The 16525-nt window shown below is 42.2% G+C and overlaps 1 protein-coding gene across 2 annotated transcripts in view; it reads right to left on the bottom strand.

The window, feature by feature from the left end:
* Positions 1–336: 336 nt before the first annotated feature.
* The window catches only part of RGS7BP (regulator of G protein signaling 7 binding protein), a 91927-nt gene continuing 75738 nt past the window's right edge, over positions 337–16525 (bottom strand). The window contains exons 5-7 of one of the 2 annotated variants that reach the window (XM_085875371.1): positions 4572–4642; positions 1558–1695; positions 337–1427 (exon numbers count right to left, since the gene is read on the bottom strand). In XM_085875371.1, coding sequence (XP_085731497.1) covers positions 1601–1695; positions 4572–4642 — 166 coding nt within the window. In that variant the 3' untranslated portion in view covers positions 337–1427; positions 1558–1600. The remainder of the gene's footprint in view (positions 1428–1557; positions 1696–4571; positions 4643–16525) is intronic. The other variant, XM_085875372.1, reaches the window with a different exon arrangement.

Raw genomic sequence — 16525 nt, 5'->3', positions numbered from 1 at the left:
TTCTGATAGTACGGAACGGGTCGCTTAAGTGGCCCGTGTCCGAAGTCGACCTGCGGCGAGGTGCGATCGCCCGGTCTACCCTCCGCGTGGGTACTTAGGTAGGTCGAATTTGGCGAGCAACCCTATCCCACGCGGGGGCTGATTGGCTCGATCGCGGTGAGACCGAAAGGTCCACCCGTGACTGGTTCCCGGCGTTAGTCCGAGAGGGTCACGACTGGATTGTCCGTCCGGTGGGCGACGTGCCGCGATTCGAGTTACGTGGCCGTCAGCACGCCGGCGGGCGCGAAATCCGCAACAGTATTTTACATCATCACAATCGGTCAAATTTGCTGTTCACAGACACTGGCCATGTCCTTGTATCCCAAGACTACACGGGGTGAGGTGTTCTTATGAACTCCCTAGTTTAAGTGGTAAGACTGTGTGTTTGTCTAAAGTACATTTAACGATATCTTTCGTATGCACGGTAGAATTTCGATTGGACAGCTCGGCTTCGCAACGATCCTTTGCAATTAGGCCTGTCTGCACATTAACGGTGTTGTCAGTTCATGGTTGGATGTTTCCTTGAGGAATCCGATCCCAAGCATCCCAAAATTGTTCAATTGAACGGAAACCTGTAATTCAGGCATTGAACAATTTCATTTTAATGTATATATATTTTTTAAAAAATGACATCTTGTGTATGTATACACATGCACAAGCAACATGCACTTCACAGGAATCACAGGTACCTCGTAATGACTTTAGCCGGGGTTACAAACAGATGCGTCTTGTACAATTCTTTGTCGTGTCCTGCAGCCCTGACAGGTGGAGGAATGCATTCTGCCAGAGTGATGCGGATTGTGTTCGTGCGTTTTGTACCATATCAGGGCTGCAAAGATGATTTCCATGCTTCTCACATACAACAGGCTGTACAGGGGAGAGGAGAGGATTTTCATACATAGATGCCTGCCATGTTATATTCTGTACGTTTGACTAATAATCGTAAATCTTCGGGATATTGATCGATGTAAAGCTTTGGGTTTTTGCATCTGACGTTGTTGCATCAGCGTACACACACACACACACACACACACACACACACACACACACACACACACACACACACACACACACACACACACACACACACACACACACACACACACACACACACACACACACACACACACACACACACGTTAAAATGGCTGTGCTGATTGAGTTCTGGTATTGCCAGCTTGTGTATCACAACAACAGGAAAATGCCAACGCAAAGAACTTCTCTACGACATAATGTTTAAACATGGGACTTCAGGTACACGACTGTGTGCGAGCTCTTTAATTCAGAGCAACGTATCGTAGAGCAGGTAATTCCTGATGAGATGGCTTTGGTGGGTCCCCGGCTCCAAACTCAGCATCTGGCCTGCTGCCGGCTGCTTGTCTGCACCACTGCCATTGGACATGGAATATCAATTTGGCAAAATCGATTCGAATCCATTTCAATGGGTACGCATGCAATTAAAATGATTTCACAGTGAAGGCACATGTTTGGTTCCAGGCAGCGTAGAATTGCAGGTACCTGAAGCTCCAGATTTGAATACAGCGAAGAAGGCGGTGAAAGATCAGCTGTTGTCTGCACAGCAAAAGCCCAGGGTGTTCTGTTTACGGTGTTGTGGAGTTGGGAATGAGGGTAGAGGCCCAAGTGGGTTGGAATCATCTGGAAATGGTGCAGTGGGACATGTGCAAGCGGATCATCAGGTTAGAGTTTCGAAAGGGTGACCAACGAGAAGATGCCATGTTATGTGGGTCGTTCAAATTTGACCTGGAATTTATTTATTTATTTTTTAAAGTAGGCCAGTATCCAACCTTGGCGAGCAATCATAACCATAGTCTACTGCCATTAATCTTTAAATCTCGACAACCTTGATGATTTTGTTGACCAGAAATACAATTGTTTGCCGATCCACCCAATGTTCTCTCGCCCACCATTTTGGATTCTCCATGTATGCAATAAAACGTGAAACAAGTGATTATGACTACTGGTTTTTGATGCTTCAAAAACAACTTCCCTCAAAAACACCTCTATTTGTTCCTCTGAGATTACATTATATTATTTATTTATTTTTTTGAAAGGTCATCATACAAACCATCAAGCCTGGTGTTGGTTTCGTGGTTAGGGTGGTGGCTTGGGATCCTAGGGTCCGAGTTCAAGCCCCATTGGCCGCTGAATTAATACACCAGGGGGTTGATTCAGCCTGTCATCCTTCCGAGGTCGGTAAAATGAGTACCAGTGTGTACTGGTAGTGGGGCGCTGCATCAGCGACGCAGTCACGCTTCCAATAAATGATAGCTACCCCGGCAGCTAAGCTGCCATACGCAAGACGAGGAAGATGCAACCCATGGTGTGAGGCCAAATTTAGTAAAAGGGTAGGCTGACACCATGTCATCGTGCGATGCTGCTTTTTTAAATCCAGGAATCTTGTCACATCTGGCGTGTACCGCAGCATGGGTATCGCACATCGCCTTTGGGATTATTGACTTTGGAACACTTTCCGTGATCATTCAGGTTTGGTAAATGAGCGGCATGCTCGCGAGCGGAGTGGGAGCAAGGCGACCATGTTGGCTTTACGATAGGCGCCGTAACTCAGGAGGCGGCAGACGTGCACGGCACCTTGAAGGGCAGCTCAACGCCATAATTCATCACCCTGAGGCTAAATTAATGCAAGTGTCCTGACCTCGCGTGCGAGAGGACACATGTCTTGTTAATTTGCTAGGCTTTTGAAAGATAAATTGAAGGCAAACGGTGGAATTTGTTGTGTTAATAAATTGGTATCGTTGCAGGATTTGTAAAAATGTGTGTCAGAATGAGGCCCAAGTGTGTGGCGGGGTTCCAGCGTAACAACCACCCTCGGTTCACCAATGTTGCGATTGTGTTGCGCGGTTGTTATGCCGATTTGGATGAAAGGCCATCTTTCCGCACATGTGATCTCAAGTGAGCCATTGCTCTCGCTGTCGAGTCAAGTGGCTCCGAGATGATCAATGCATAACATAACTGTGTACATTTTAAAAAAAATGTTTTTACTTTTTATTTTTATTTATTCATTTTTCATCAGCATATTTTCATTCTCAATTGGGCCGCATTTCTTTATTTTCCTCTCTACAATGCTGTATCTTCTGCCGAGTCGGTAAAAACACAAAGCATTAATTGCTATCTTGGGATATTGCCAAATAGTAAATGTTCCTTTTTGTGTGCAATTTTCTACATTATGGATTTCCTTTGAAGCTCTGTGATTTTTTTTTTTTTTGTATTGTTTTATTTTAAACATTTGTTCCTTTTACTTTCCACTGCGTTCCAGGTACTATTCCTCATGGTGGAGACATTCTTGTCGAATGGAGAATTTAACATTTTTTTTTCTCCTTGTGTTTATGTGAATCCTCAGGCTGGCAAGATAGTCTAGAGCTTTATGTCCCGGCCTATGAGTCGTCCACCCTAGATTTGAATCCCACCTAAGCTATAAATTGCTGTCCTGGTGTTTCGCAGGCAGGGTGAGACATCGACTTATGCTCCGTCCCTCGGATGGATGTTAAACGGGCGTCCCGTCTTTCGGGATTAGTTGGATGTTAAAGATCCCACAGTGTCCCTCGTGGAGAGTAGGCGAGCTATCGCCGGAACCCTGAACAAATTACAAATGTTTGTTCGAATGCACAGGGGTACCTCATCAACCGACGCTTCAGTAATGATGCAACTAACAGGCTGAATTTTGAACCTCCCTTCCAAAATGCATTTGCTAACGACAACCGAAATCCTCTAAAGGAAATAGCATTGTAAAAAGTACTTATTTTTCTTGTTGATCTTCCATCTTCTGTAGCTTGATTTACACATCATTTTCATCGCAAAAGGTTTTCCCCTTTCCCCCATTGACCTGGATTATTAGCCTGATGTGATATTAAGGAGACAGATGACTGGAGAGACTATCAAATCAAGCAATGCCTCAATGGCTGCTGGTTAAACAAGGGAAAGGTTTTGCGAGTAGATCGAATTCTCGAATCAATTATTTTTATTTTTACCATTCCTTGACGCAACGCAAACAGTTTTAAAATAATTTCAAACAGAATATCGAGCAATATCTTGCTGGTCAAGGCAGAAATGAGAAAAAATCTCATTTTCATATAAAATGCACAGCGATTTGTTATTGCAAGAACCTTGGGATTAAATGCAATGTTTGAGTTGTATCTGCTCTGCTATATTTCCACCCGTTGTAATAGCAAAAACCTTTCTCCCTCTCCCATATATCTGGGTACAGCTTGGGATAACTCACATTATATCTCAGGTATATTCTGCATGTTAACAACCCAAATCTGGACTGGGTTTGGGATGGGAGTAGGGGTGGTGTGGGCGAGGGATTCGATGTCTTTGGTGAGAGACGAGGTTGTTTATTTCTACAAATATTGGAAATATGAGGTCGTATTATCTGGAGATTGGAAGGTACTCTGCTTGAATCCTGCTGCCTTCGCTGTCTAGCTCTGTAAATTGTGGGGATTTGAGCATGCTCATGAGAGGTCACACACGTGCCGTGGGAGATAAAATGTCACCTTGGTTTTTCAACGACGTTGGCATTCCTTCCGAGAGCTTGTCCAGTAGCGCCTTCATCTCGGCAATGTCTCTAGTGAGCGGGAACAGAGGAAGGAAACGGGGTCGAGTTAGGATCCTCATGCTGCAAATCCAATTTAGAGTGTAAACATTCCAAGTATGAATACAGGTGAGGCGGTGACGGTCACATCACAAATTATGTCTCAACCATGTGTTTACCAACTTGGTATTCGCACTCCCCAAGGAAATCACCGTGGCAATTGAAGCACATTGTTTTGGAGCTGAGAACAAGCACAGCAGCTATGCTGTCATACCAGACAACTGTCAGTTTGTGATGTGCAAAGGTGTGCAGCCATCTCGAATGGATTTGAAATGTCAGCAATAAATAGTATGAGGAATAAGTACACATTTATTAAAATGATATGTTTGCAGAAAAGACAGGGTGCATAAAATTTGGAGCGATGAGTGTTCTGACAGACAAAATGTTGGTGTATAGGGTTTGGCAATTGGACTATATCTATATACCCTCTGATTAGGAGACTCCGTGGTGAGAAAGATTGATCACAGTTGAACACGTTTTTCTCGAAATACAATCCATTCTTGTCTTAAAGCATAACGGTATGCAATTAGGAAGATGTTTTCCGCTCGCCACCTCAATATGCAACATTGGGAATGGTAGGCAATTGGGCCGAGGCATTTAAATGGCCGCTGGTCATGAAATGTCTTAAATTAGTAATTGTTTTAAGGTTCTTCCATGAAGTATTTATGCTTGGATTACAATATTGAGAACAAACAAATATTCCAATGATTTTGAAATCTTCGGACTTCACCGCATCAATATGTGAAACATCCAGCCCAAAAGGGAGAGCTACATTCCATGTCCAGCTGGAGATGAACAGTGCTCCGTATAATGATGAGCAGAGCAGTGCTTTCTCGGTAGTTGGTTGTTGACAGCAACTACTCAGGGTAGTACTGCCGTTCTGATTTAGGAGCGTTAAAGTGGTGCCTGGAACCATTATCCTTTCCGTGTCAGGATCGCTGGTCTTACCTTCTGTCTCATGCAAACTATAGCTATCAGACGAGCTTTATTCTCTTTCTTGCAAACAAATATAATACACTCTTCTAACTCATTTTCACTCCATAATCTTTACATTCTCTCTTTTTCATTTCTCTTTTTTCTCATTTCCTCAGAAACCTCCAATTAAATATGATAAAGTCCGAAAAGTCAATGGCCCCGAGTTCCTGGGATTATGGGGTACAAATAATCTCCGGTGACCTGCCTGTCTCTGCTGCCAATGAGAGAGGGGGCTCAGGCAGTAGTAGTAGTCTCAGGCCCTCCCACGACCCTTGTCTTTTGAATCAACGTGACTTTTTTTCAATTAATTTCACCAACATTTGTAGTCTTTCTTCAAATCTTTCCTCTGTTGAACATCATCGAGCAAGTACCTCTCCTAATATCTTGCTTCTCTAGGAGACCCAATTGTCACATGATGTTCTCATTAAAACCTTGAACGTTTCGAACTTCAATCTTCGCTCACGATTCCGCTTCGAAGGTGGAGTCTGTGTCTATTCCAACATCAACACACCTGTTGTATATGCCTCGTGGACCTTGAATCTCCAAACTTTAATGTCTTCTGGCTTAAGATTTGTCTCCAGACCATCACTATTTTACTCTGTTTCCCTTACTACTCTCCTAACTCTACAAACTTGAAGCATTCTTTTATTATCTTAATTCCTGCCATGAGGCCATGACATCCTCACACCCTCAAGCAGAATTCCTCTCTTTAGGAGACGTCAATGTACATACACCACAGTGAGTGGTTGAAATCTTCCCACACGGATGTTCGAGAAGTTGAAGCTCTTACACTTTCCATTCTCAATGATTTGGAACAAATTATCAATCACCCTATCCATATTCCAGATCATCATGATCACTCTTCCAATTCTTTGGATTTCTTCTTCACCTCCAATCCATTGCGTAATAACCACACGAGTTCACCTCCAATTGGGTTGTCTGACCACAATCCCGTAAACGCCTTCACCTAACATCACTCCTTCTCCTCCGATTGCTCCAACATGACAGAATTGACATTTCAATAGCGCTCACTGGACTGGCTTATGAGACTTCTTTTTTTTGACTTTCCCTGGGAAGATTACTGCCTCTCGGGCGATGCCTCAATTTCTGCTGAACGTATAGATGAAGTTATTGTTGCAGGAATGGAGGCTTATATTCCTTTCTCTTTCAAGTCTATCTCTCCTACCAATTCTTGGTTCAATAATTCCTGCTCTGGAGCCATTCATGCAAGGGATGCGGCATATGGGACATGGAAAAATTCTTCTTCCTCCGACTCGCATTCAGCTGTTATATCTGCCAGAAATCATTGCAAACATGTTATTCATGAGGCGAAGCATTCCTTCATTCAAAATAAATGTGACAACCTCTCTTCTTCCACTAATAGATCTTTCTGGTCCTTAGCTGAAAGTATCTCCAACATCAACTGTCGTTCTACCTTTCCTCTGCTTTTCCATTCCAATGATACTTATCGCTGTCTCTCCAACTCATAAAGCAACTATTTTTGGTTATTTTCTCCTCTTTCCACACTGGATGGCTCTACCATTCCATCTCCCTCTGATGCTCCCCTTACCAATCCTATGCCCCTCCCTGTAATCTCTTTTCATGCAGTCAAAAAATATACTCCTCTCTTTGGACACAAGCGAGGTGTACATGGACAAGATGGCATTCCTCCTCGTGTCTTGAAGTGCGTGCTTCAGAATTTGCACCCGTGCTTGCTCGTTTGTTTCGTTTTTGTTTAAAAACCCAATCTTTTCCTCTTTGCTGGAAACAGGCATGTGTACAACCTAATTTAAGGAAGGGTGATCGTTCAAACCCTTCCAACGACTGTCCTATTGCTCTGACTTTATATTTTTCCAAAGTCTTTGAATGTCTTCTCAATTCCCATTTACTCACTTATCTTGACTCTCCCAGTCTTCTATCTGACCATCAATATGGCTTTCATAAGGCAACTTCTCCTGGTGATATCCTTTCTTATATTATGAACAAGCAAATACCACCCACCACTTCGCTGACGGGAATATTAAGAGGGGAGGAGGGGTGGGGGAAAGGAAGACAGTGAGAGGAAGGGAAGGCAGATGTGCGGTGGAGCGTTAATTACAGCCCGGACACGTCCAGAGCCAAACATCACCCAGACACGTCGGGAGCCAAGCTGGCCAGAGACAAACCCTGTCCGGACACGTCCAGAGATAAACACTGTCCAGACATAACCACCATCCGGATACGTCCAGGGACAGAGAGGGAGAGAGAGAGGTGTGAGAGGAGGGTGCTACACTCATACACACAGACACGGTTGATATCGGAAAAAAACCCAAAAACCTTGATGAGTAGCTTTCACCGAAAAACAACGTTGCATTCATATAGACGTTTCAGGGATATGTTCACAAATATTAGTCTTTATAAACAGCTGTGTGACGAGTGGGAAAAAAAATTTGGCTCGGTAATTAAGAAAATACGTTAATACGGAACGGAAATCAGGTGTCATTTCACAACTCACTCGGGCCGACGGAGCACAAAGCACACACTCAGGCCGATGGAGCACGAACCACTCGCTCAGGCTGACGGGGCACGAATAACTCGCTCAGGCCGACGGAGCACGAAGCACATGCTCAGGCCGACGAAGCACGAAGCACTCGCTCAGGCCGACGGAGCACGAAGAACTCGCTCAGGCCGACAGAGCACGAAGCACTCGCTCAGGCTGACGGAGAATGAATAACTCGCTCAGGCCGACGGAGCATGAATAACTCGCTCAGGCTGACAGAGCACAAAGCACTCGCTCAGGGCGACAGAGCACGAAGCACTCGCTCAGGGCGACGAAGCACGAGCCACTCGCTTAGGGCGACGGAGCACGAGCCACTCGCTCAGGGTGACGGAGCACGAGCCACTTGCTCTGGGTGACAGAGCATAAGCCACTCGCTCTGGGTGTCGGAGCACGAGCAACTTTCTCTGAATGACATGGCGGGCAAAAACGTCCGCAGTAAGTGAATGATTCACTCAGGATGTAGCGCAGTTCCGCGATCAACTGTAAGGCATTCAGCAAGTGGCTTAAGCACTCATGCAAGCTTTACAATCAAATTCTGGACTTTGCTGTCACTGCATATCATATAGGATCCCTTTAACTTTGAAGCCAGTCTTCACTTCGCATGCAGCAGTTGATGAAATAAAATGAATTCGTTCAAATAATAACTTTATCCAAAAAGGAGTTGCAACTGAATCCAGATCAACCTTGGAGACATTGCCAAGTTCAATTGCCCATGAAATATACATTGCAGATAATCCGCCATCTTGTCTGCTCATCTGTGCACGCGTGACGTGGTACATCGGTTCAGGTTCCGCACAAACGTTATAACTTTTAAAAAAACGTCTGTTTTTTACCTGGTTTGCTTTGATTCCCTGTAGAGCATCTCACGAAACCTCCGAAAGTATACACAGATCTGGCAGATGCTATGGATAGGCAGTCCCTCTGGGGGACAGGGCACGAGGTTGAGCAGTGAATGCATTAAATCATATACAGTAGCTCAATGAAGCTGGTCAATTTTGGCGCGTCCCTAAATTTCTTTTGTTCACTCCATATAATTCTCCAAACAGTCGAAAAAGATGAGTTTAATGCTTTGGAAATTTCACATTTTTCTTGTGTATCTATAAAGGAGGAAGAAACAAGCCTTGCTTGCTTAAAGTAAATAGCCACATTGGCTTAGTTATAAGACTCGTTATTTCTTTAAATTATCAGATTTCATGACAGATTTCGACACTAATTTCGTCCAGATGAAATACGGTCTTCAAAACCGAAATAATATTTTGATCACATACTTTAATTAGCCCCTGAGAGTAGATCGTGGAACATTGTATCATAAAATGCATGACATCGCTCCAAGCTCCGAGTTTGAAAACTATAGATTTTACAAAAGCGATGTACACAGCAATTCGTAGCTATGATGAACTGGCATTCGATATAATGAGTGAGGAAAGTGAAAAAAAACTTCATCATAAATAAATAATTGCAGCCTGTTCCAAGGTAAGGCATGGTTGAGCAGGTGAAAAAAAACATGGCGGCTTCAGACCCCAGTGAGGTTAGCCAGGAAACGCCTTGAGACACCAGACAGTGAGGTGGCTGAGGATCACCTGATGAAGGATATAATTAATTAAGGCCGTTCATTATCTTCAAAAGGTGTATTTAAATTAACCCAAACACTCAATTTTCACTCTTGCACTTCCTTGGAGTTTTCTTAGTTTGCATGCAAAGTTTCAGGCTGATAGGTTTTATGGTTTTGGAGTTATGGAGGAGACACAGACACACACACACACACACACATTTACCTTTATTAGTATAGATATCTCGGCTTCTTCTCTGAGAGATTTTTGGGGAATCTTTTGTTGTCGGCTTCGGTATCTCAAAAGCCTTTGAAAGAGTTTGGCATCAGGGTCTTTTATCTCGGCTCCCCTCTTTTGGCTTTCCTCCTTCACTCTGCTGTCAAATATCGAGCTTTCTCCTGCCATTCTATCTCCGTAACATTTGATGGTTCAACATTTCTCTCCTTTCTTATCAACAGCGGTGTCTCTCTGAGTTGTGTCCTGTGCAACACTCTTCCTTATTTATTTATTTTTATCAATGATATTCTTCTACAAATGACCAAATGCACTCGTATGCTGATGACTCAATATTACATTCCTCCATTTTTTTTTTTTTTTAACATCTGTTCCATCTTCCCACATTCGATCTACATCTCGTTTCATCTCAGCCACCTTTGAAAATTCACATGTGGACAAGATCTCCCAATGGGGCAAATGTAATCAAGTTAAGTTTAATGCTTCTAAAACTCAATTTCTTCCCATATATCTCTCTCTCTCTCTCTCTCTCTCTCTCTCTCTCTCTCTCTCTCTCTCTCTCTCTCTCTCTCTCTCTCTCTCTCTCTCTCTCTCTCTCTCTCTCTCTCTCTCTCTCTCTCTCTCTCTCTCTCTCTCTCTCTCTCTCTCTCTCTCTCTCTCTCTCTCTCTCTCTCTCTCTCTCTCTCTCTCTCTCTCTCTCTCTCTCTCTCTCTCTCTCTCTCTCTCTCTCTCTCTCTCTCTCTCTCTCTCTCTCTCTCTCTCTCTCTCTCTCTCTCTCTCTCTCTCTCTCTCTCTATATATATATATATATATATATATATATATATATATATATATATATATATATATATATATATGTCTCTCTCTCTCTCTCTCTCTATATGTCTCTGTATCTCTCTCTCTCTCTCTCTCTCTCTCTCTATATGTCTCTGTATCTCTCTCTCTCTCTCTCTCTCTCTCTCTATATGTCTCTGTATCTCTCTCTCTCTCTCTCTCTCTCTCTCTATATGTCTCTGTATCTCTCTCTCTCTCTCTCTCTCTCTCTGTATCTCTCTCTCTCTCTCTCTCTCTCTCTGTATCTCTCTCTCTCTCTCTCTCTCTCTCTGTATCTCTCTCTCTCTCTCTCTCTCTCTCTCTCTCTCTCTCTGTATCTCTCTCTCTCTCTCTCTCTCTCTCTCTCTCTCTCTCTCTCTCTCTCTCTCTCTCTGTATCTCTCTGTATCTCTCTCTCTCTGTATCTCTCTCTCTCTCTGTATCTCTCTCTCTGTATCTCTCTCTCTCTGTATCTCTCTCTCTGTATCTCTCTCTCTGTATCTCTGTATCTCTGTATATCTCTCTCTCTCTCTCTCTCTCTCTCTCTCTCTCTCTCTCTCTCTCTCTCTCTCTCTCTCTCTCTCTCTCTCTCTCTCTCTCTCTATGTCTCTATGTCTCTCTCTCTCTCTATGTCTCTCTCTCTCTCTATGTCTCTCTCTCTCTCTATGTCTCTCTCTCTCTCTCTCTCTCTCTCTCTCTCTCTCTCTCTCTCTCTCCTCTATAAAACTCCTCTCAACTCTCCGATGTCCTTCGAAAGCTCCACAATTACACTATGCGATACAATATACCTACTAGGTATCACTCTAACATCAAATATATCCTGGAATCCATACATTACGCAAATGGCTAAGTCTGCCTCAAATAAATTAGGAGTCCTGTTGAGATGTCGAAGATCCTTCTCCTCTGAACAGTTGCTCCAACTATATAAAGGATTGATTCGTCCTTGTATGGAGTTCTGCTCTCACATCTGGGGAGGTTCCAGCTCCACATACTTACTGGACAGAATTTAATACAAAGTAATCTGACTTGTGGACTCCACCAATCTGACCTCAAAACTTGACCCACTCAAATTACACCACAAAGTTGGCTTTCCCTTTTCTGTAGATATTACTTTGGTTTCTGCTCCTCCACCATCAGTGAGACCAAGGAATACTCACTCGACAAGCCACAACATCACATGATTATTGTGTGGCCATTGGTAACTGAAGGGTGGACTGTTATGATGTGTCTCTTCCCCTCCACTGCCAAACTCTGGAACTCTTTACCTTAACATGTATGACCTTCCCCTTTTTTAAAGGGAGATTTTTAGCCGCGTCTCGCGTCACAAACGCCTGGATCAAAGAGAGCTGTTTCTTCTTCTTCTTCTTCTTCTTCTTCTTCTTCTTCTTCTTCTTCTTCTTCTTCTTCTTCTTCTTCTTCTTCTTCTTCTTCTTCTTCTTCTTCTTCTTCTTCTTCTTCTTCTTCTTCTTCTTCTTCTTCTTCTTCTTCTTCTTCTTTTTTTTCTTTTTCTTCTTCTTCTTCTTCTTCTTCTTCTTCTTCTTCTTCTTCTTCTTCTTCTTCTTCTTCTTCTTCTTCTTCTTCTTCTTCTTCTTCTTCTTCTTCTTCTTCTTCTTCTCGGCTTTTTTATACACAGGATCCGGATCTCCTTAAATACTAAACACCTTTACACATCCTCGCATTGAGGGTGCCTTTTGAGAGAGTCTATCATGAACTTTTAAATATATTCGGACATTTGCTTTAAAGTTTCGAAAAGTTCACGTTACTATTTCAAGATTGTTCCATTTAATGTGTTGTAATTTCGTAAATACACGATTTTCTCGTCATGAACGAGGAGCCTTCATGACGGGTCTCGCTATTGGCTCCATCAAGGCACGTGACGAAATATCGGAAGTTGTTGTTATTAACTTTAGAACGCGGCTCTTGGACACATTTGTCCTTGTTTTTTTTGTTTTTTTCCTCTTTCCACAGGTAGTAAATGAAATCCTGATCATTAACGATCCCAAGAACTGGTATTTCATGATTAACTAGTTGGTATTCGTAGACTACCTCACACAGTCTTGAGAAGGACTTGGTGCGAGTCAACTTTTCTGGCGGCAAAATTTGTAACTGCGTGTACATGCACCTCTGAGGTAAATGTGTACAAATTATACTTTGTAAAGTCTGCTATAGAGTACATTCATAATCCTTAACAGAGTAACTTTTATTCTCGTTCTCGAGTGTTTTTCATAACGATCAAGGCTGATAAAGATACCAGAATCGATCGTGAAAGTATAAATCATACGAGATCGTTAAAACGTCAAAGTATACGTCTTCTTCTTCTTCGTTTTGTTTTCACCAGTCGAGCATAAAGGCTGAAGCAATTACAATGATTCTAATTTCTAACTGTTTTCAATATACACTCAATATGTGTGATATCAAATGGTCATGAAACACGTGGTAAAGTTTCAATTTCCTCCGTTGAACGGTTTTCAATATACACTCAATATGTGTGATATCAAATGGTCATGTAACACGTGCTAAAGTTTCAATTTCCTCCGTTGAACAGTTTTCAATATACACTCAATATGTGTAATATCAAATGGTCATGTAACATGTGGTAACGTTTCAATTACCTCCGTTTAACGGTTTTCGATATACACTCAATATGTGTGATATCAAATGGTCATGTAACATGTGGTAAAGTTTCAATTTCCTCCGTTGAACGGTTTTCAATATACACTCAATATGTGTAATATCAAATGGTCATGTAACATGTGGTAAAGTTTCAATTTCCTCCGTTGAACGGTTTTCAATATACACTCAATATGTGTGATATCAAATGGTCATGTAACATGTGGTAACGTTTCAATTACCTCCGTTTAACGGTTTTCGATATACACTCAATATGTGTGATATCAAATGGTCATGTAACATGTGCTAAAGTTTCAATTTCCTCCGTTGAACGGTTTTCGATGTCCACTCAATACGTGTGATGTGAAATGGTCATGCAACATGTGGTAAAGTTTAAATTTCAAAAAGGAATAGGTCACGTGAGTAGAACGTACAAACGTGTCTGCAATTTGTTGGTCCCTTTTCTCTGCAGCAATTTGTCGAATTGACACCAAATTTTCACCATCTTACTATAATTCACCGTCTGTCCGTCTGTCCGTCTGTCTGTTCCCAGGTACCGCAAAAACGGCTGAACCAATCGCAGCCATTTTTTGGGCGTGTAATCCTGTGACCCCTTGGAGTAAAATAGGCATAAATTTAATAACATGACCCCCTTGACGGCTGCTGTAGGGAGGGGGGAACAGGTGCTTCTAGTAGATTGAAACTTGGCTCCTGTCCCATGGGGAATAAATGTGATATATTTTTTTTCATGATATCAAAGGTGTCTTCGTTGTGATGTCATAATTGCATTAGTAGAGCGCTACATCCCATCAGTATGAAAATTTTTGAGGGTTATCTCGGGATAAATTGGTCAACAGAAAGATAGATATTGATGTCATCAGTCATGTGGTTCGGCAGCCATTTTTTATTTTAAAGTCCTTCAAAAATCTTCTCCGAAACGGTTAAACAGATCGAGGCCAAAACTTTACAGGTATGAGCGTCTATGCATGAGGAACAAAAAGTTCCCCACCTATGATGTCATAGGTCACATGGTTTGGCAGCCATATTGGATTGAAGGAAAATATTTTAAAAGATTCTCACTTGAACCACTGCATTGATCGACATGAAACTTCAAAATTATGATTTCGTAGTGATGGAAAATATGTTTTAAATTTAAAACTGATTGGACGCATGGTTTGGCAGCCAGAATTATTTAATTTTTAAAATTAATCTGGGTTCTTTTTGATTATTATTATTTTTTTTTGAATAAGGCTCACTTGGCTGTGCCTGGATGGGTTTGAGGGGAGAGGAGCAGCAGCTGAAATCCGATTCCTATCCGGTTTCCTCCTGATCTTTGCTTTTTGCTTGTTCGGGTTCCTTCTGATTACTCCAATGCAGGACTGTTCTTATTTGGGCTTCCATTTGATTTTAATTTAATTTTTTTTGTTAATCTCATTCTGAATTTAATTGAATAAAGAGGACGTAATGGGTCAGGTGTCCAATCAAAGCGGGACAACTTGGTACTCGGTCATTGCTGCCAGCAGTTATAAAGTGGTAGTCCTAGTGTTAAGAGCATACATGAAAAACCATTCAACGGAGGAAATTGAAACTTTACCACATGTTACATGACCATTTGATAGAGCGCATATTACTTGGATGACACATGCCCCCTCAGAACTTACATGGTGAATTAAACAAAGCCTTATTCCCAGAAACATTGTCACTTCATCGCTTTAGAAATTAGAATCTTTTCCAAGTATAATTTTTACACATTTACCTCGGAAGTGTAGATACATGCAATTACAAATTTTGCTGCCATAACAGTTGGCTCACACCATGTCTTTTTCAAGACTGTGCGGGGAAAGTATTCTCTGAATACCATCCAGTTTAAAAAAAAAAGTGATTTTGCACTATTGGGGGATGGGGCCCAAAACGATATATAGAACGATATTTCAAAAAGTTCTGGACAAGTTATGACAAAAGTTGGTTGATGAGTGGGTAGGTGACAAGAACAAGCTATTTAGATTTTGGTTCAGGTCCAGATTCAGATCTGGCCTATCAGTGGGATACAAAACGCAAACTGTTCAGCTTCGCGTCGGTAATGCGCCCAACCGAGTGCCATTCTAGTTTACTTTAAAGTTGCGGCATGGTTTTGAGAGATTCACTCGGTAATATGGTTGTTCCTCCATACCGTTTTCTATCAGGAATGTGGCAGAAAGTAATAAGCACTGGCTAAAAACACAATTTACAAAATTAATCGTGATGCCGTCGAATATGCTTAGCCATTTCTACCGTGGCAAGCCCTCAGGCCAAATGGGCATGCTTCGAGGAGGCCGTTGCGGAAGTCCTTGAAGCGTCTCCAAAAAACACGTGATTACGGCAGGGTTTTTGCATTTTTATGCATGTCAAAGACCTCATTCACACGTACAGTATTTGAAAAGAAGCAAAGCTGCAATCCCAGCAAGCTCTAATGAAATGCGACAAAATGCTCATTCTTAGTGTGTCTTGGTCTGAAGAATTTGTACGATCGTGCTGTACCCTTGATGGGATGGATATCCGGATCACCCGAGAGAGTACAAAATGTTCAACGCTCTCACAATCAGTCATGTTCAGCTGAGGCCGAGTCTTGATCCAAGCGTCATCAGTCTTTCCCTCTTTGCTATTCTGAGTTCTTAGTGAAAATAATTTTCATAATTTTCTACAGGATGGCAAAATCGTTTATCCTGCATTGAACTCTTTCCTTGAGCAAAGCCATTGAGTTCCTTCGAGGCTCATCATGAGTTGGTCTTTCTCAGATGCACACACCTATGGGGTTACGGTTTGGAGAAAACTGAGTTGATTGTTTCACCTTGCCTCAGTGAAATCAGACCAATATCTACAGGAGCTATTTCAACCAACAAGCAATTCTATTACGTCCACCTCTTTAAAAATCTGAGGTCCTCGACCACTTCCCCTCTTTTGAAACTCACTGATGCTCAATAAAGTCTTTATCCGGCCTGTGTTAGTTACAGGCTTCGTATTTAAACACAGCCCCCACCCCAAGAAAAATCATGTGCCTTGAATGTTTCCTGTTCCATTCCTGGTTATTCCCTATAAATCCATATTTTGCTAACTCACTTGGTGTGTTCATAAAGATGTTGAGAAATTAAGATGTTGG

The sequence above is a fragment of the Eptatretus burgeri genome, chromosome 3, assembly GCF_056783735.1.
Source record: "Eptatretus burgeri isolate ZD-2024b chromosome 3, Ebu_testis_v1, whole genome shotgun sequence".
Classification (NCBI taxonomy): Eukaryota; Metazoa; Chordata; class Myxini; order Myxiniformes; family Myxinidae; genus Eptatretus; species Eptatretus burgeri.
The sequence above is the reverse complement of the archived record's forward strand: the minus strand, read 5'-3'. Positions and strand labels throughout refer to the sequence as shown.